This window comes from Maylandia zebra, linkage group LG20, assembly GCF_041146795.1.
Source record: "Maylandia zebra isolate NMK-2024a linkage group LG20, Mzebra_GT3a, whole genome shotgun sequence".
In the NCBI taxonomy this organism is placed as follows: Eukaryota; Metazoa; Chordata; class Actinopteri; order Cichliformes; family Cichlidae; genus Maylandia; species Maylandia zebra.
In genome coordinates this window covers 24,029,068-24,043,662 of record NC_135186.1, presented here as the reverse complement: position 1 = coordinate 24,043,662, position 14,595 = coordinate 24,029,068, and the positions used below count along the sequence as shown (strand labels likewise).

The window sequence follows — 14,595 nt, the reverse complement described above, 5'->3', positions numbered from 1 at the left end:
GTATCGTGCCCACCCCCAAGATCCTATATGTACTGTATGTGTAATGAGAGTGTGAGTAATGTGAATGTCTAAGTTGTGGGATAAAATTGAGGCAGAGGCAGCCAGAAGGGGACAGAGAGGGGGGGGGGGGGGGGGGGGGGGGGGGGGTAGCCTCCTCTGCACCCTGGTGACATACCCCTATTCCAAGGTCCTGCATGTGTGGGTGGTTGTGGTGGAGCGGGAAGAGGGAGGCAGCTGGAGATGGGGAGGGAAGGAAGGGAGGGGCAAGTGACCCCTCCTTGGGGCCAGCTCCCCCGCTGACCCCAGTAGGCACCCCCATACTCCGCGACCCGCCAGGGAAAGGGGGCCCAGGCCCATCCAGACCGGGGCCCAGTGCAGCAGCGCCTCCCGGACCTACAGAGCCCGGGACAGTCCACCCAACCCCACCACAGAGAAAACTGCACCCACCTCACCATCCACTCATCTTCCAGACTACATAAGACAATAAACGCCCAGGCTGAGATTTTCCTCCACCTCTCCTGTATCTCCCCCTCCTGCAGAGAGAGTTCCTGAAGAGAGGAAAGTTCCTGCAAGATGTGACAATCTCCCCCACCAGTTGAAGAGCCCCCCAGGTGGCTCGACGCACCGGCGGCACCCTGCTCCAGGGCTGGGCCCCCATACACCCACCCGCCCACAACCCCGGCAACACACCAACCAGGACCCAAGCCCCCAAGGCCCGGCCCGGGCCCCAGCCCAGAGACGGAGCGCCCCCAGAACCTCACGCCCATCCCGGACCCACCCAGGGGCAGCCAGGCTACCGGGTCAGTAACCCACGTCCGTCAGCACAGACCCTCCCCTAGCCCCGCTGCACGCAGCCGCGAGGAAACAGTCACCTGAGAGCCAACAGAGCCCCTAACCGGACATGACCGCTACCCCGGGTTGAGCCCCCCAAGGAAGATGCCTCCGGGGAACCCCCCGACGCCCTAAGCCTGTCCCTACCCCCACACCAATCACAACAGTGAAGGCGGGACCAAACTATGACCCCCCACTAGGTGATGGAGCTGATCAAAGGTGCCCAGAGCAGGAGATGAAACAAAACTGCCGCACGTCGTACTGGTTGCTGAACATTAGCTGGCTAAACCTGGACGGGTCTGTGATGAGCTCAGATGACGCCATGTTTGACCTCATACTGAAACAACCCCATAACGAGTTTAGCAACAGCTTGTTGCAGTTTCAAACAGCTTTATTTACGCATATTTTGGACGGATCTAGCATTATTCCCTCCTTTTCATGATACATGTCTATGTATTCTTGCTGTTCGTTAGGGGTTTTCACATGTTCTGGATACCCCGAGGCCTCCTGTTTAAGTTTTAGAAAGGCTTTCACATAGTCTTTAAACAATGTGTCAGTCTTGTTGGGGAAATGCCACACCTCATCAATAGAAACAAGCTTGTATCCTTGCTCAACAGCTTTTTCTTTTTTTTTTAAAATATAAATTTTATTGTTTTCTCAATAATATGCTGCTGTAATAGGAACCCTTTTTCCCCGCCCTCACCTCCCACCCTGCTCTCTTCCAAACCTACAACAAAGTAAAAAAAAAAAACCCACATAGAATATGTATACATTTGTACAATATGTGGCATTTATGCATATTCAAGGAAACAAAAAAGAAAGGAGAGAAAAAAAAAGAGTAGACAATAGAAATAGCTAGCACATACTAAACAATTTTCTCCTCATCCACACTGCAGGAGTTGTCCGATGTTTACTTCTTTTATAAAGTTTTTAAATGGCTTCCAAATTTCATCAAAATATGTTAACTTGTTTTTGAGAAAGTACGTTATCCTTTCCATTGCCATACACTGTGCCAAAGAATTTATCCAAGCACCAATAGCAGGAGGATCTGATGTTTTCCAATTTAATGCAATCATACGTTTTGCCTGTAATGTACAATAATCCATAAACTTAATTTGATGGGCTCTTAGTTTAAGATTTTTAGAATACACTTGTAATAGCAACATTTCTACATCTAAAGCAGTGACAGTTCAGGCACAGTGACAGTGAACGGGTGTTGAAAGGTACATGGGTCTCATTTGAGCTTGAAAAAACCTGCTCAACAGCTTTTTCAAGCTCAAATGAGACCCATGTATCTTTCAACACCTGTTCACTGTCACTGTGCCCGCAGGCAGTGAGCTGATTCTGGTCTTCAGCGCACATGCTGCAGAGTGGAAACATCAGTTTACCGTGGCACCTGTAGGGAAGGACGGGGTGAAAAAGCCCTCTTGGTGGCAGTACTGTGCATTTAACAAAGCCGAAATAATTTTCTAGCCTGTCAAAGTTGCTGTAAATGATTTGAGGGTGTCCTACAGGATAATGTTTTTTAGATTGCACTGTGGGATAGAGGCTGGTGAAGTCGTAGTAAAATATTTTTTCATCACACGCAGCCTTGTGGTACAGTTTTAGAGCATTTGTGCGACCGCCAAAAAGGGCGTCTCGGGGATTTAGGCGTTCTGGCCTTCTGTATGTGTGCATGAAAGCCACAACTGCAGGGTCTGTCTGCTTCAGGGGAGCCCATTCACACTCCCACATCACAACAACGGGCAAATGGTATTGCGATCTCAGTGCATCCACTTTGTCACAAAACATACGGTGCAGCAGTCCATAGGATGCTTTGCTGACAGGATTAACTTCACTCTCGGGGTAGCATTTAACACATCCGTGGTGAAAACATCCTGCAAATTCGTAAGCCGTGTTAGTTGTGGGGTCAAAGCCGTCCACAAAATACGGTCCAACCCTATGCTCGCCTCCTCTGAGAGCGTGTTTTATCACTGTGTTGTTTGTGTGGGTCACATATTGAAGCCATTCAATAGAGACGTTTGAAAACGTCTTATTCTGCTCAACGTATGCACCATCATACATGAGAGCGAGCATGTCTCTAGGCAGAAACAGTGTTTTATACACACCTATACTGAATGCAGCCAGGGTGGTGTGCATGAATGGATCAACCTGTGTACAATCCAGCAGCGTGTCACGATAAATGCTGCATGCTTTACGCAGGACGTCAACATCATTAACACAGTAGCGCCTGAGTTCGGTCTGAAAATCAAAGGGTTTCTGTGAGGCGGTCTGGTACTATTCCATGAAGCTCACCTTATCACTTTCAGACATGCGCTCATAGCCGTAGAAGGAGGGGTTTGGGTATGGACCAACATAATACTCATTATCCCTAGTGTTGAATCTGTGTGGGAAATGACCCTTCTGCAGGTCTTGAAAACCTAAAGCAGAGGGTATTTTGGCAAGACCCATGGGCAAAAAGCTGAACGAATCAATCCACCGCTGGTCATAGTCCCTGTCATGCATCAGAATCACACGGCTCCCTCTCATTGTGACGGTAGGTGTTATACATTGCTTGACAAAGTACTCCAAAAGTATGTAGTTATCAAAGCCAGATGCATTATGTGCTATGAAAGTGTACCCCCGAAACCTCGGGCATCTGTAATGCTGCACAAACGCCTCCACACATTTTAATGTATTAAATGTGAACTTGTTGCCCTTCAGATCAGACGCACACACAAAGTTGGCCTCATGTTTGCCGTTGTGATACCGTGTCTCAAAATCATATAAAATATATTTATCACAAGGTTTCTGTTGTTCAACGGGCTGTATGAAACACTGATGCTCAGAGTCCCCTGCTAATTTAGGCTCGCGGCAGTGCTCGCATTTAGGCTGGACACATCTGTGTGGTGATTTTTTTGATTCTTTATATGTGACACCGCAACTCATGCAATGCTTCATATTGCCACACGGGACCATGTTGTGTTTTATTTCTGGTAATTTGTGTTGTTGGTAACAGTGTTGTGATTTGCAGACGCGGTTACAGTCACTGCATTTCACTGTGGTACCACTGTGGTGGTGACAGAGTGTGAAACATACGTTGCATCTATGTTTACAGCTGTGATAGAGCGGTGATTCATATGTATTGTAACAAAAATTACACACATAGGATGCCCCGAGAAAAGCTGCTGGCTTTTCAATCAGGTGATAGTGTTCATTGTGTAGGTACAGCATTACAGTGTTTGGATTTGGCTCATCATGTGTGAAGAAACTAAGCTGACGTTTACGTGATAATAGATTACTATCTTAATGTTTAGGTGCTTCTCAAATTTGCAGACATCAGAGAATGATACTGTCTGTGTGTCGCATAGACCTACTTGAGCATGTAACTGTTTAGCAGTAGCATGTTTTTCATGCTCAGGGGATGTTGGGTTTAATGAATGGGCTATGCACAGTGAAAAGCACAAATTGTTGTGCGTGTTGTTTGGTGTGTACAAATGTTTACCCTTCTTTGAGAGAATCTCATCATAAGGAATGTTTGCCAGTTTTAAGCGAGCCCCACCGCTACTGTTTTGTGCAACCGTGACAATAAACTCTAATTCATCATCACTGATAGATTCATCGTTACTTTGCATAACTTGTGCTATTTGTTCGAGAAACAGGTCAGGATCATACTGATTATCAGGATTTAAAACAGCTTGAACATCAGAAGCCAGTGAGGGCCCACGTAGGACCACATTTAGAACACAAGCCTGCTGAGATCCAGCCACTGCTCTATCTATCACATTAGCTAAGCAACTTCTAACTCTTTCTGGCACTTGTTCTGGATCATCGAGACTTATGTCCCTAAAATCAAGGCGCTCGCGCAGTTCTCGGGCGTTGAAATTAGGTATCTCTCTGATGCTAAGCTGACTGTGACTGCCAGACCCAGACTGAACAAGGGGTCCGACAGCTGCAGCACCTGTTTGTGAATGGATAACACTTAAGGTATTTCCATTGTTTGAGGGGCTGTGTGGTGATGTCTCAACAACAGCAGCCTCAGTATCTGCAGTAGTGTCAGCAGCCAGATGAGCATGTGCGCTAGGTGCACAGACCCTATCAGGTGTGACAGAAGCTCCGGTAATAAGGCAATCGGCGGCAGCTTGAGTAACAACAGTCCCTGCAACAGTAACACCAGTGGCTACAGGCAAATCCGAATGTGTTTCGGCTGGTTGATCAACAGCATCATCAGCAACGGGTTCAGAATGAGTTGGACAGGCGGGCTCATTAGACACACCGCTACATGCTGCAGCGAGACTATTAAGTGTTGCATGCAAGACTTGACAATTGCTTACTAATTGTGCAGCCGCATGGTTAAAAGCGTCAAAGTCAAACCATTTAGCTTGATTGGAGGTACCATCATTGTGTTTGAATAATTTACGGGGTGGATCCATGGTGTGGATTTTAAGTCACCTATTTACACTCAACAAAAATATAAACGCAACACTTTTGTTTTTGCTCCCATTCCCCATGGGATGGACGTAGAGACCTAAAATTCATTCCAGATACACAATATAACCATCCCTCCCAAACAGTGGTCACAAATCAGTCCAAATGTGTGGTAGTGGGCACATCTGCTATATTGAGATAATCCATCCCACCTCACAGGTGTGCCACATCAGGATGCAGATCTGACATCATGAGTAGTGCACAGGTGTACCTTATACTGCCCACAACAAAAGGCCACCCTGGAATGTGCAGTTTTGTCTCACAGCAAAATGCCACAGATGCCACAAGCAATGAAGGGAGCGTGCAATTGGCATGCTGACTAGGGATGGGTATCGTTTAGGTTTTATCCGATACCGGTGCCAAATCGGTACTTTTGAAACGGTGCCGGTGCTCAAACCGGTGCTTAAAGAATGGAGAACACAAAATTGGTCCAAAAACCTCTCATGTTCAGCTGTTTTTTGTAAAAATATAACAATGTTAGCCTTTTCTGCAGCTATGGGGCATATATGGTATCACTCTTGGCTGGAAGCAGTGCTTAAACAATGGAAAAAAAACACAAACTTTGTCCTAAACCTCTCATGTTTAACTGTTTTCCACTTTTTCTTTGGTCATTTTAGCCTTTTTAGCCAGGGTGAAGGGAGTATCTGCCATCAAACAAGAGGACAGCCGCATGTAGCTATGATGATGTTTGCTAGTTCACCTTACATGCATTAATGTAATAACGTGGTTAGCCTACTCAACGTAAATTAGCTACTCACGCAGAGAAGAACGGCTGCTGCCACCATCATCCGTCATCATTTCTGCTACACTGGCAGGGCTAGGGGCCAGGACTCTCCTCTTCGTGTTTTTGGGGGATGTTGCATAACAGGCAACCCACCCGCAGTAGATGTGCTCGGTGTGAGGTCTCGCAGCAAGCTATCAAATACGGCGCATTTCTGGGCTTTTAAAAAAAACGCTATGCGTCGCCAGGTGTTTCATCGGATTTGAGGTGTTACCTCCTTTGACAGTATCACAGTATCAGCTTAAAGCACTTGTTGCTGCTGAGTTTGCATATTTTGCTATGAAGTACAGCCAGACTTTTGACCGCTTCGCCATGGACATTTTTAATCTGTAGCTCTGCTCTAACAGAACGTACGTACCTGGCCCCGCCTACTATCCTCGGAAACGTAAAATGATTGGCTAGAATCTAAAGTGTATCACAGCTCAGGAAAAAAAAGCACCGAAATAAAGCACCGAAATGTGCGCTGCTTTTCGGTCTGGTTACTACCGTTTATGTCAGAACCGGTACCATCATGGCACCGGACACCGGTACCCATCCCTAATGCTGACAGCAGGAATGTCAACCAGATCTGTCGCCCGTGCATTGAATGTTCATTTCTCAACCATAAGCCGTCTCCACAGGCGTTTCAGAGAATATGGCAGCACATCCAACCGGCCTCACAACCGCAGACCTCGTGTAACCACACCAGCCCAGGACCTCCACATCCAGCAGGTTCACCTCCAAGATCGTCTGAGACCAGCCACCCAGACAGCTGCTGGAACAATTGGTTTGCACAACCAAACAATTTCTGCACAAACTGTCAGAAACCGTCTCAGGGACGCTCAACTGCATGCCCGTCGTCCTCATCGGGGTCTTGACCTGACTCCAGCTCGTCGCCGTAACAGACTTGTGTGGGCAAATGCTCACATTCGATGGCGTCTGGCACGTTGGAGAGGTGTGCGCTTCACGGATGAATCATGGTTCACATTGTTCAGGGCAGATGGCAGCTGAGAATGTCCCAGTTCTTGCATGGCCAGCATACTCACTGGACATGTCACCCATTGAGCATGTTCGGGATGTGCTTGACCGGCGTATACGAAAGCGTGTACCAGTTCCCACGAATATCCAACAACCTCACACAGCCATTGAAGTGGAGTGGACCAACATTCCACAGGCCACAATTGACAATCTGATAGACTCCATGCAACGATGTGTTGCACTGCATGAGGCAAATGGTGGTCACACCAGATACTGACCGGTTCTGGGTCCCCAGACCCCCAATAGCGCAAAAAAACTGCACATTCCAGGGTGGCCTTTTGTCTGTGAGGTGGGATGGATTATCTCAATATAGCAGATGTGCCCACTACCACACATTTGGACTGATTTGTGACCACTGTTTGGGAGGGATGGTTATATTGTGTATCTGGAATGAATTTTAGGTCTCTGCGTCCATCCCATGGGGAATGGGAGCAGTAACAAAGGTGTTGCGTTTATATTTTTGTTGAGTGTAGAATGGTGGTATTTATGAGACGTAATACACCCGAGGTATTGTTTATTGTCTGGTGGATACTAGTTAAAACTCCCGCTATTTCTTGCAAGTTCCCCGGTACTGCTTCTTGATGTTGGTTGACTATAGCCGCTATTTCTTGCAAGTTCACTTGTACTGCTTGTTTATGTTCGTTAAGTTTAGCTGCTATTTCTTGCATGAGTTTAGCTGCTATTTCTTGAACATCCCTCTGTACTGTTTGTTGATGTTGACTTAGTTTAGCATCTATCAAAGATAATATATCATTTTTTGAAGCATAATGGCTCTGTTCAAAAGTAGAGGTGTTTGCTGCTGCATTTAAGTATGCGTCATATGCCTGTGATATTTGCGAGTCTGTTATGCAACATTCTTCAAAACCAATGTCTGAATCACTGTTGTTGTTTCTGAGACGTTCTGGCATGGTGGGTATGTCATTTATATTAAAATCTGATAGACTGTACTCAAAAACATTGCTGAAATCACTAGGCAGACACTCACTCACTGGTATGTGTGGTCCTGTGATGAAGATTGCTTCCGAGTCACTGTTGTTGCCCAAAGGTTGTGGGTTTTCTGGTTGTTGTTGTTCTGGGAGTTCGATATCGCGTAAATATTCCAAAAACATCAAGGGGTCTTCATGGGGTTCATAGTGGTAAGGGGTTGTGTGATCACTGTGGAGATAGAAGGGTGTTAGAAACAAATATATATACATGGTGTATCATTTCAAAAACAGGATGTGTTTGGCTCTTTTGATTTATTTTTGCCTATACTCACACATTGTTCTGCGTTATTCCGGATGGCCCCGGTTCTTGACACGCTGCGTACTCTGTCTCAGGCCTGGTGTATTAGAACATTTGTAAATATTTAAAACCTTTCTTCCTTTAAATTGAGTGTCATGTATAGAGACTTGTATACATACCTAGCGTATGGCTTGGTCTTATTGCACCCGCTTCTGTAGGTTTTTCTGGACAACTTATTGACCCTGTGCCCAGGGGATAAGCCCAGTTAATACAAGGTTTAAACAAACACGCATATATTTAAAACATGTGTAACACCGTATTTACCTTGTGTTTTTTAGAGGTGTAGTTTGCCCAATATAGCTTTGTGATCCTGTAGAAACAAAGAGAAATATACATTTAAATGTTACTATGTGAGAAACAGGTAAGATTGCTTCTAAAACAATGAGGCACAGACTGTTTGACTGTTGACTGTTGACTGATGACTGTTTTTTTTTTTTTTTTTTTTTTTTTGGCCTGTCCCGTTTGGCTCTTTTGCCATCAGAATTGTTGTCTAAAGGCAAAGAAAGATGCCCAACGGATTTACTTTACCAAACTGACCATCCCAGCCTTGCCGTAATGGTCCATTTGATTCACCTTTTATTGTTTATTTTATTTTCACTTACTGAATACGGGACAGACTTGACTGGGGGAAAGAAGGGGAGAAAGAAAGAGGGAAAGAGAAACAGCTGAGAAGAGGGACGGGGGAGAAGGGCAAAAGACAAAAACCAACAGAACGGGCAGAGAAAAAAAATGCATATATCAATCACCTGGATCACCTGCTGAGAAAGAAAAAAGAAAGCAAGCAGAAGAGAACAAGAGTAATAGAATAAACAACATCACAATGATATATGGGAATATGACAGTAAATACTAAATGTTAAACATTATTGTGCAGCACATAAGATCAACAGAACACAGTGTGCTTTGAGGTAGGAGCCAAAAAGGGTGTAGTTTGTGGGTGTGATCACCCGTGTGTACACCTGTGAGCATGGACGCGCTTGTTTTTTGTTTTTTAAAAGGTTCCTTCATGTAATAATCTGCTAGAGGGTGTGGGGGGGCCACAGCCCCGTCCTCCAGGGCGTGAAGCAGGTGTGGAGGAGATCAAAACTCCAGACATCCAGAGGCCCCCAGAACACAAGAGACCAAGGAAGACCAACAGAGGGGCAGCCGCGCCACTGTCCCGGAAAGAGCTGAGGAGAGTCCCAGATGAGGGCTCACTCAGCAGCCGCGGAGCAGAAGCCAGGGGGAGTTGCAGTGACGCGCCCGTGAGCTCCGCCGGCAGCCAGCTGCGCCTGAGTGACCGAGCCCCAGGCCGAGAGGCCGGGGGCACCCCACCTCCAAAGTGGCCCGAGCGAGCCCCAGGCTCCAGGCCCCGATAAGCGGCCGCCAAGGAGTGAGCCGGTGTGTACCTGGACGCCCATCCCCGGACACAAAGAACCACCAACGCACCGATGTCTGAGGGGGTCCGCCACTGGCAGGGGAAGTGGTGGTAGGGGGAGATAGGCCTCCAAACCTTGGAGGGCCTGAGATGTCCCCAGAGAGGTGGCGCCTGACACCCAACCTGACATATAGACACAGACATACAGGCACACACATATACAAACATCCATTCCCACCCTCATGCTCTCATATGCACTTACTCCACACTCAACCAGCGTGGAGACAGACATAAAGAGACGTTGTACACATGATCACACTCCCCAAGCGTACTCTACGATGACTGTTTTTAAAAAAGAAGAAACACAGACCTTCTGTAAGTGACACGTGTGGTGCCCCGTTGTGCCAATCTCCTAAAAATCAGGCTTTTGTTTAGAAAAAGAAAACAGTTTGAATATTTTATGATATACTGGGGTATACATTTAAGAATCCATTAATAGTCTTGTTTTACTTACCATATATGTTGTCCATGTTAAAAAGAACGCTGTTAGGTTTGCTGACCGCGCTGATGAACGAAGTGTTATGCTCTCAAGGGCCCGTTGTGAAGTAGTGTGGAAGAATGCAGGGTGTCTGATTAGGGTGTTTTTATATAGGCGGGGCTACTTTCAGTTGACCTATGAGATGTAGAGATAAAAGAGCAGGATGTAAGGAAGAAAGGTGGAAAGTCTTTGGAGACTCTGTTGGACATGGCCTCTGACATGATAGGATAAGATAATGGAATTAACTGTTTGTTTGTTTGTAATTAAAAAATGTGGAAAGTATGGAACTACAGTTGGCCCCTAATGTAGTTAAATCATCTATGTGTAATCATCGAGTCTAACTGTTGCAGACTGGTAGATACTTGATGAGATAAGATAATGGAATTAACTGTTTGTGAAGAAACACCTTTGGGCTGGGATACTCTTGATAAGGGAGCCTCTTTTGTTTGCTTCATGACTTCTTTTGCAGACTGTTGGGAGGCTAACTGCAACCGCCTCTGTCTAACTGTTACAGAGTGTGGCTAGGTGTGAATATACAGATATATTACTACTTCCCACATTACCACCTTCAACAAATCTCTCCCACTTCCTCCAGTTTTTATGAAATTGGTCCATTTTGAGGTTAAAAAAGTAAGTTTTTCCATTCTATATATGTCCTCCATTATTCCTATCCAATCTTTCTTTGTTGGGGGCTCTTTCTCCAGCCACCTCCTGTTAAGCGCTTTGTCCCTTAAGGAGGCTGCTGATGGGATATTGCCCAAATACACAGTACAGAAATCCAAATTTAATTTGAGACCAGTCACCAAGTAAATTGATTCGACCACTTCACTCCAGTATGGTTGGATTATTGGGCATTTCCAAAATATATGAAAATGATCTGCCATGTTTTCCCCACAGTTTCTCCAGCATTGTCCATCTGTCAGTTTACCTTTTTGTTTGTATTTTATTTTGGGTGTTATAAAAAACCTAATAAACCTAAACCTAAAATTTTACATGTGAATTCCCTCCAATAACCTGAACTAGTAGTTTCCATCTGTGTTCTACATATATTTAACCAACTGTCCACTGATATGTTGATTTTAGCCTCCGTCTCCCATTTAATTTTAATATAATTGGTTGATTGATCCTTAAGTGATTGTAGGTTCCGATAGAGTTTAGCAATCAATTTATTTTTAATCTGACCTTTATAAGCTTCTTTTATAACGGGGACTAGGCCTTCACTATGTTCTTCTGTAGTTTTTATATTACTATTGAAATAGGACCTGACTTGGAGATATCTGAAAAAATCTTGGTTTTCCAAACCATAGGTGTCTCTTAATTTTTCTAAACTTTGTAATCCTTCTTTTCCTAACAATGAGCAAAATGGGAGCTATAAATCTTTGTGCAAAACTTCCAGTCAATCCAGCTAATAGATATTTCATTCTTAAAAAAAGTGGTATCCCCACACCCCAGCCAAGATCGCTGTCATTGGAGACACATCATGTATATGTTTTTGTTTTTTAATCTAGTAATGAATGATATATTATAGGTGCATCTTACGTTTTGAAAAATAAACTTGTCAGTGCCCTCCATTTATACAGATTGTATATAGTAATGACCTCACTAGTTAACATGAATGATTAAATATTTTAATTAGTTGTTTTATATATGCAACCTGTAGGTGACTTTGATGAAGAACCTGGAAGTGTACGGGTTGGATCCTGCAGTTGTCGCCAGTGTTTTGCAGCATAGAGTTCAGGCCAGCTCTGTCTTGCAGCCTGTCCCCGGAGCCAAGGACAAAGTCTTGGTCCAGATCCAAGGAAACCAGATTCAACAAGTTGGCAAATTGCTGCTGGGTATGGACCTTTAGGGAATTCAGTATTTTATCATAATTCCTTCATCTGCACAAATAAAGTCATTTTGTCTATTATTCTCCTTTCAGATCATTATCAAATTCCTCGGAAATACATTCAAGGATTAGAAAAAGCTCCAAAGGGTGGCAAGAAAAAATAGTATTTCAACAAATTGTACCAGCACTTTGAAGTGTTTAACTGTTTTATTGTGTGTAAACAGAATTACAATAAACTCTTCACTGTCCTTTAAATAAAGCTGATCTGGTGTCAAATGCTAAAGGTGGATGAATGAAGTTCTCATTATTGTTCTGCTGTGGCTCCCAAATGTATTTCAGGTTAAAGTTGATGATGGGGTCGGACAAAACGACCAATATGTTTTTCACTTTAAGGTAATTGGATTCTGATGGCAACAAAGAACATTGAGAGGAAACAATTTCCTTAGCTTTAGACGTACTGAGAAACATCTCTGTCGGCAAATGTGTCCTAACAGCTGACTGTATGCAGTTTTGTCAGCAGGCACACCATTAAAGTGTCATATATTCAGCTGGACTGTACAAAAGGAAACAAAAAACACCTGCTTTAAACTGATTTATTTCTAGTTTATTTGTAATTTAATATCACCCAAACTTAAAAGCACAGCATCAACAGTGATTATTCTTGCCATAGTCAAGGTTTTTGTTTATTAAAGTAATCTGCGCGAGACTCAGTCGCTTTTTTAATCTTGTGCATACAGGCATTGGAATTAAACACACTAATAAAGTAGGTTAAACTAGTTAAACACCTTTATTTAAATCCCTGCTGCTGCTTTCTGGACTAATCGATGGCAGACTAAGAGAGATGTGTTTGATTTTCTTTGTTAGATGAAAAGAGCAACGCTGGATGACTTTGGAGATCTTGATCAAAAGTAACACCATCATTTGAAGCAAAGAATTTTATATTGAATTGTACTAGCTGAGTAGAATCGTAGAGGCTCTTGTGGTTGTGGCTTAACGGGAAAGTACAGCTGTGAATCATCAACATAGCTGTTTCAAGAAATAACCTTGAAGCTGTTAAGCAGGTGGCCAAGGACTTACGTATGCAGGATTGTGCAAATGGGGAATAGGTGCAAGAATAGATAGAAATACTCTACAACATTTAAAGCAAAAACAAAGAATGAAGAATTCTAACACGCTTGACAGTCAATATTTGGTATGACTACCTTTATTCTTAAACACAGTCTGAGCTCTCAAGATTTCTTGTAATTTCTTAGGAAGCCTTCAGGAATATTTCCCCAGGATTCCTGAATAAGATTCAAAGCTTTTCTTTTGATGTTGGCTGCCATTTGTTCCATTGTCAGTCAAGATGATCGCACACTGCTTTAGTAATATTGAGGTCAAGGCTCTGGGGACTGTCACTATCTGTTTTTTCTATCCAGGCATGCTTTTACTGAACTTTCAGTGTGTTTGGGATCATTGTCATACTGAAAAATAAAGCTGTTGCCAATCAGATATACTTCCCCAGATGGTTTTGTATGGTGGATCAAATTCTGACTGTGCTTTTCTGCATTCATAATTCCATTAATTTTGACAAGCTCTCCAACACCACTGACGATGATTTGAATTAAAAATTTACCCCATAAGTCCAGTTGCCACTAATTTTTTCTCCTTCTCCTGTTTAGGCTTTCCTTCCACTTCTCAATTTTTGGTTTTTGTTTTCTTTGTACGATGTGCCATGCTGAGAAATGCTTTTAAGTTTTTGGCTAACAATATTATTTTATATCATTATTTTTATGGAATGAACTAAAGAAATGGGAACAAATGATGTGTTTTTATGACAGGCTATTATGAAACAGTACCTACAGATGCAATTTAAAAAGGGTTTGTCTCTAAGCTCTCTGTTATGTAAAGGCACAACACTGGTTCGTCCCTGCACCTGTGAAGTTAGGTATCTTTTTATGTTTGAATGATTCACAGGTCAAGGTTAAGTGGCTTAACAAAAGAAAAAAAAGTTTATTATGAAAATGATCAGGTAGAAGACCAATTTAGTGAAAGAAAAAAGAAGAATTGAATTTCCAAATAAAAACTTCAAAAAATTTCAGAACTATTGCTCAAGACCTTTTTAAATGTTTACAAGTCTGGCTTCGGGACACAGAGTCATCCTGTTGGAGGCAGCCATTAGAAGGGGGATACACTGTGGTTATAAACAGATGGACATGCTTATCAACAACGCTCACTGGTAAGTACAAGGATCAGAAGTGTAATTAATAAAAATGAAGTTGTAGATATAGCATTAAATTACTTTCCACCAAAGTTATTCTGAATCTGCTTTTAATAATATCTTGCCAAAACCTCATAAATACCATTATCCCTAATTCAAGTTTAATAGTTGTAATTACCAAGAAATGGTTTCAGGGCAGGCTCGATGTCTTTGCTGGGGTTTTGTGTGACCATATGGGTTTTTTTCTATTAATCCAACTGTGGAATACCTTTTTTTAATGCCAAGAAAAAAAC

The 14,595-nt window shown here is 43.4% G+C and overlaps 1 protein-coding gene across 1 annotated transcript in view; it reads left to right on the top strand.

The window, feature by feature from the left end:
* The window catches only part of eif2d (eukaryotic translation initiation factor 2D), a 55,711-nt gene extending 43,322 nt beyond the window's left edge, over positions 1–12,389 (top strand). The window contains exons 14-15 of the mRNA XM_014412794.3: positions 11,935–12,109; positions 12,196–12,389. Coding sequence (XP_014268280.2) covers positions 11,935–12,109; positions 12,196–12,266 — 246 coding nt within the window. The 3' untranslated portion in view covers positions 12,267–12,389. The remainder of the gene's footprint in view (positions 1–11,934; positions 12,110–12,195) is intronic.
* The last annotated feature ends 2,206 nt before the right edge of the window (positions 12,390–14,595 follow it).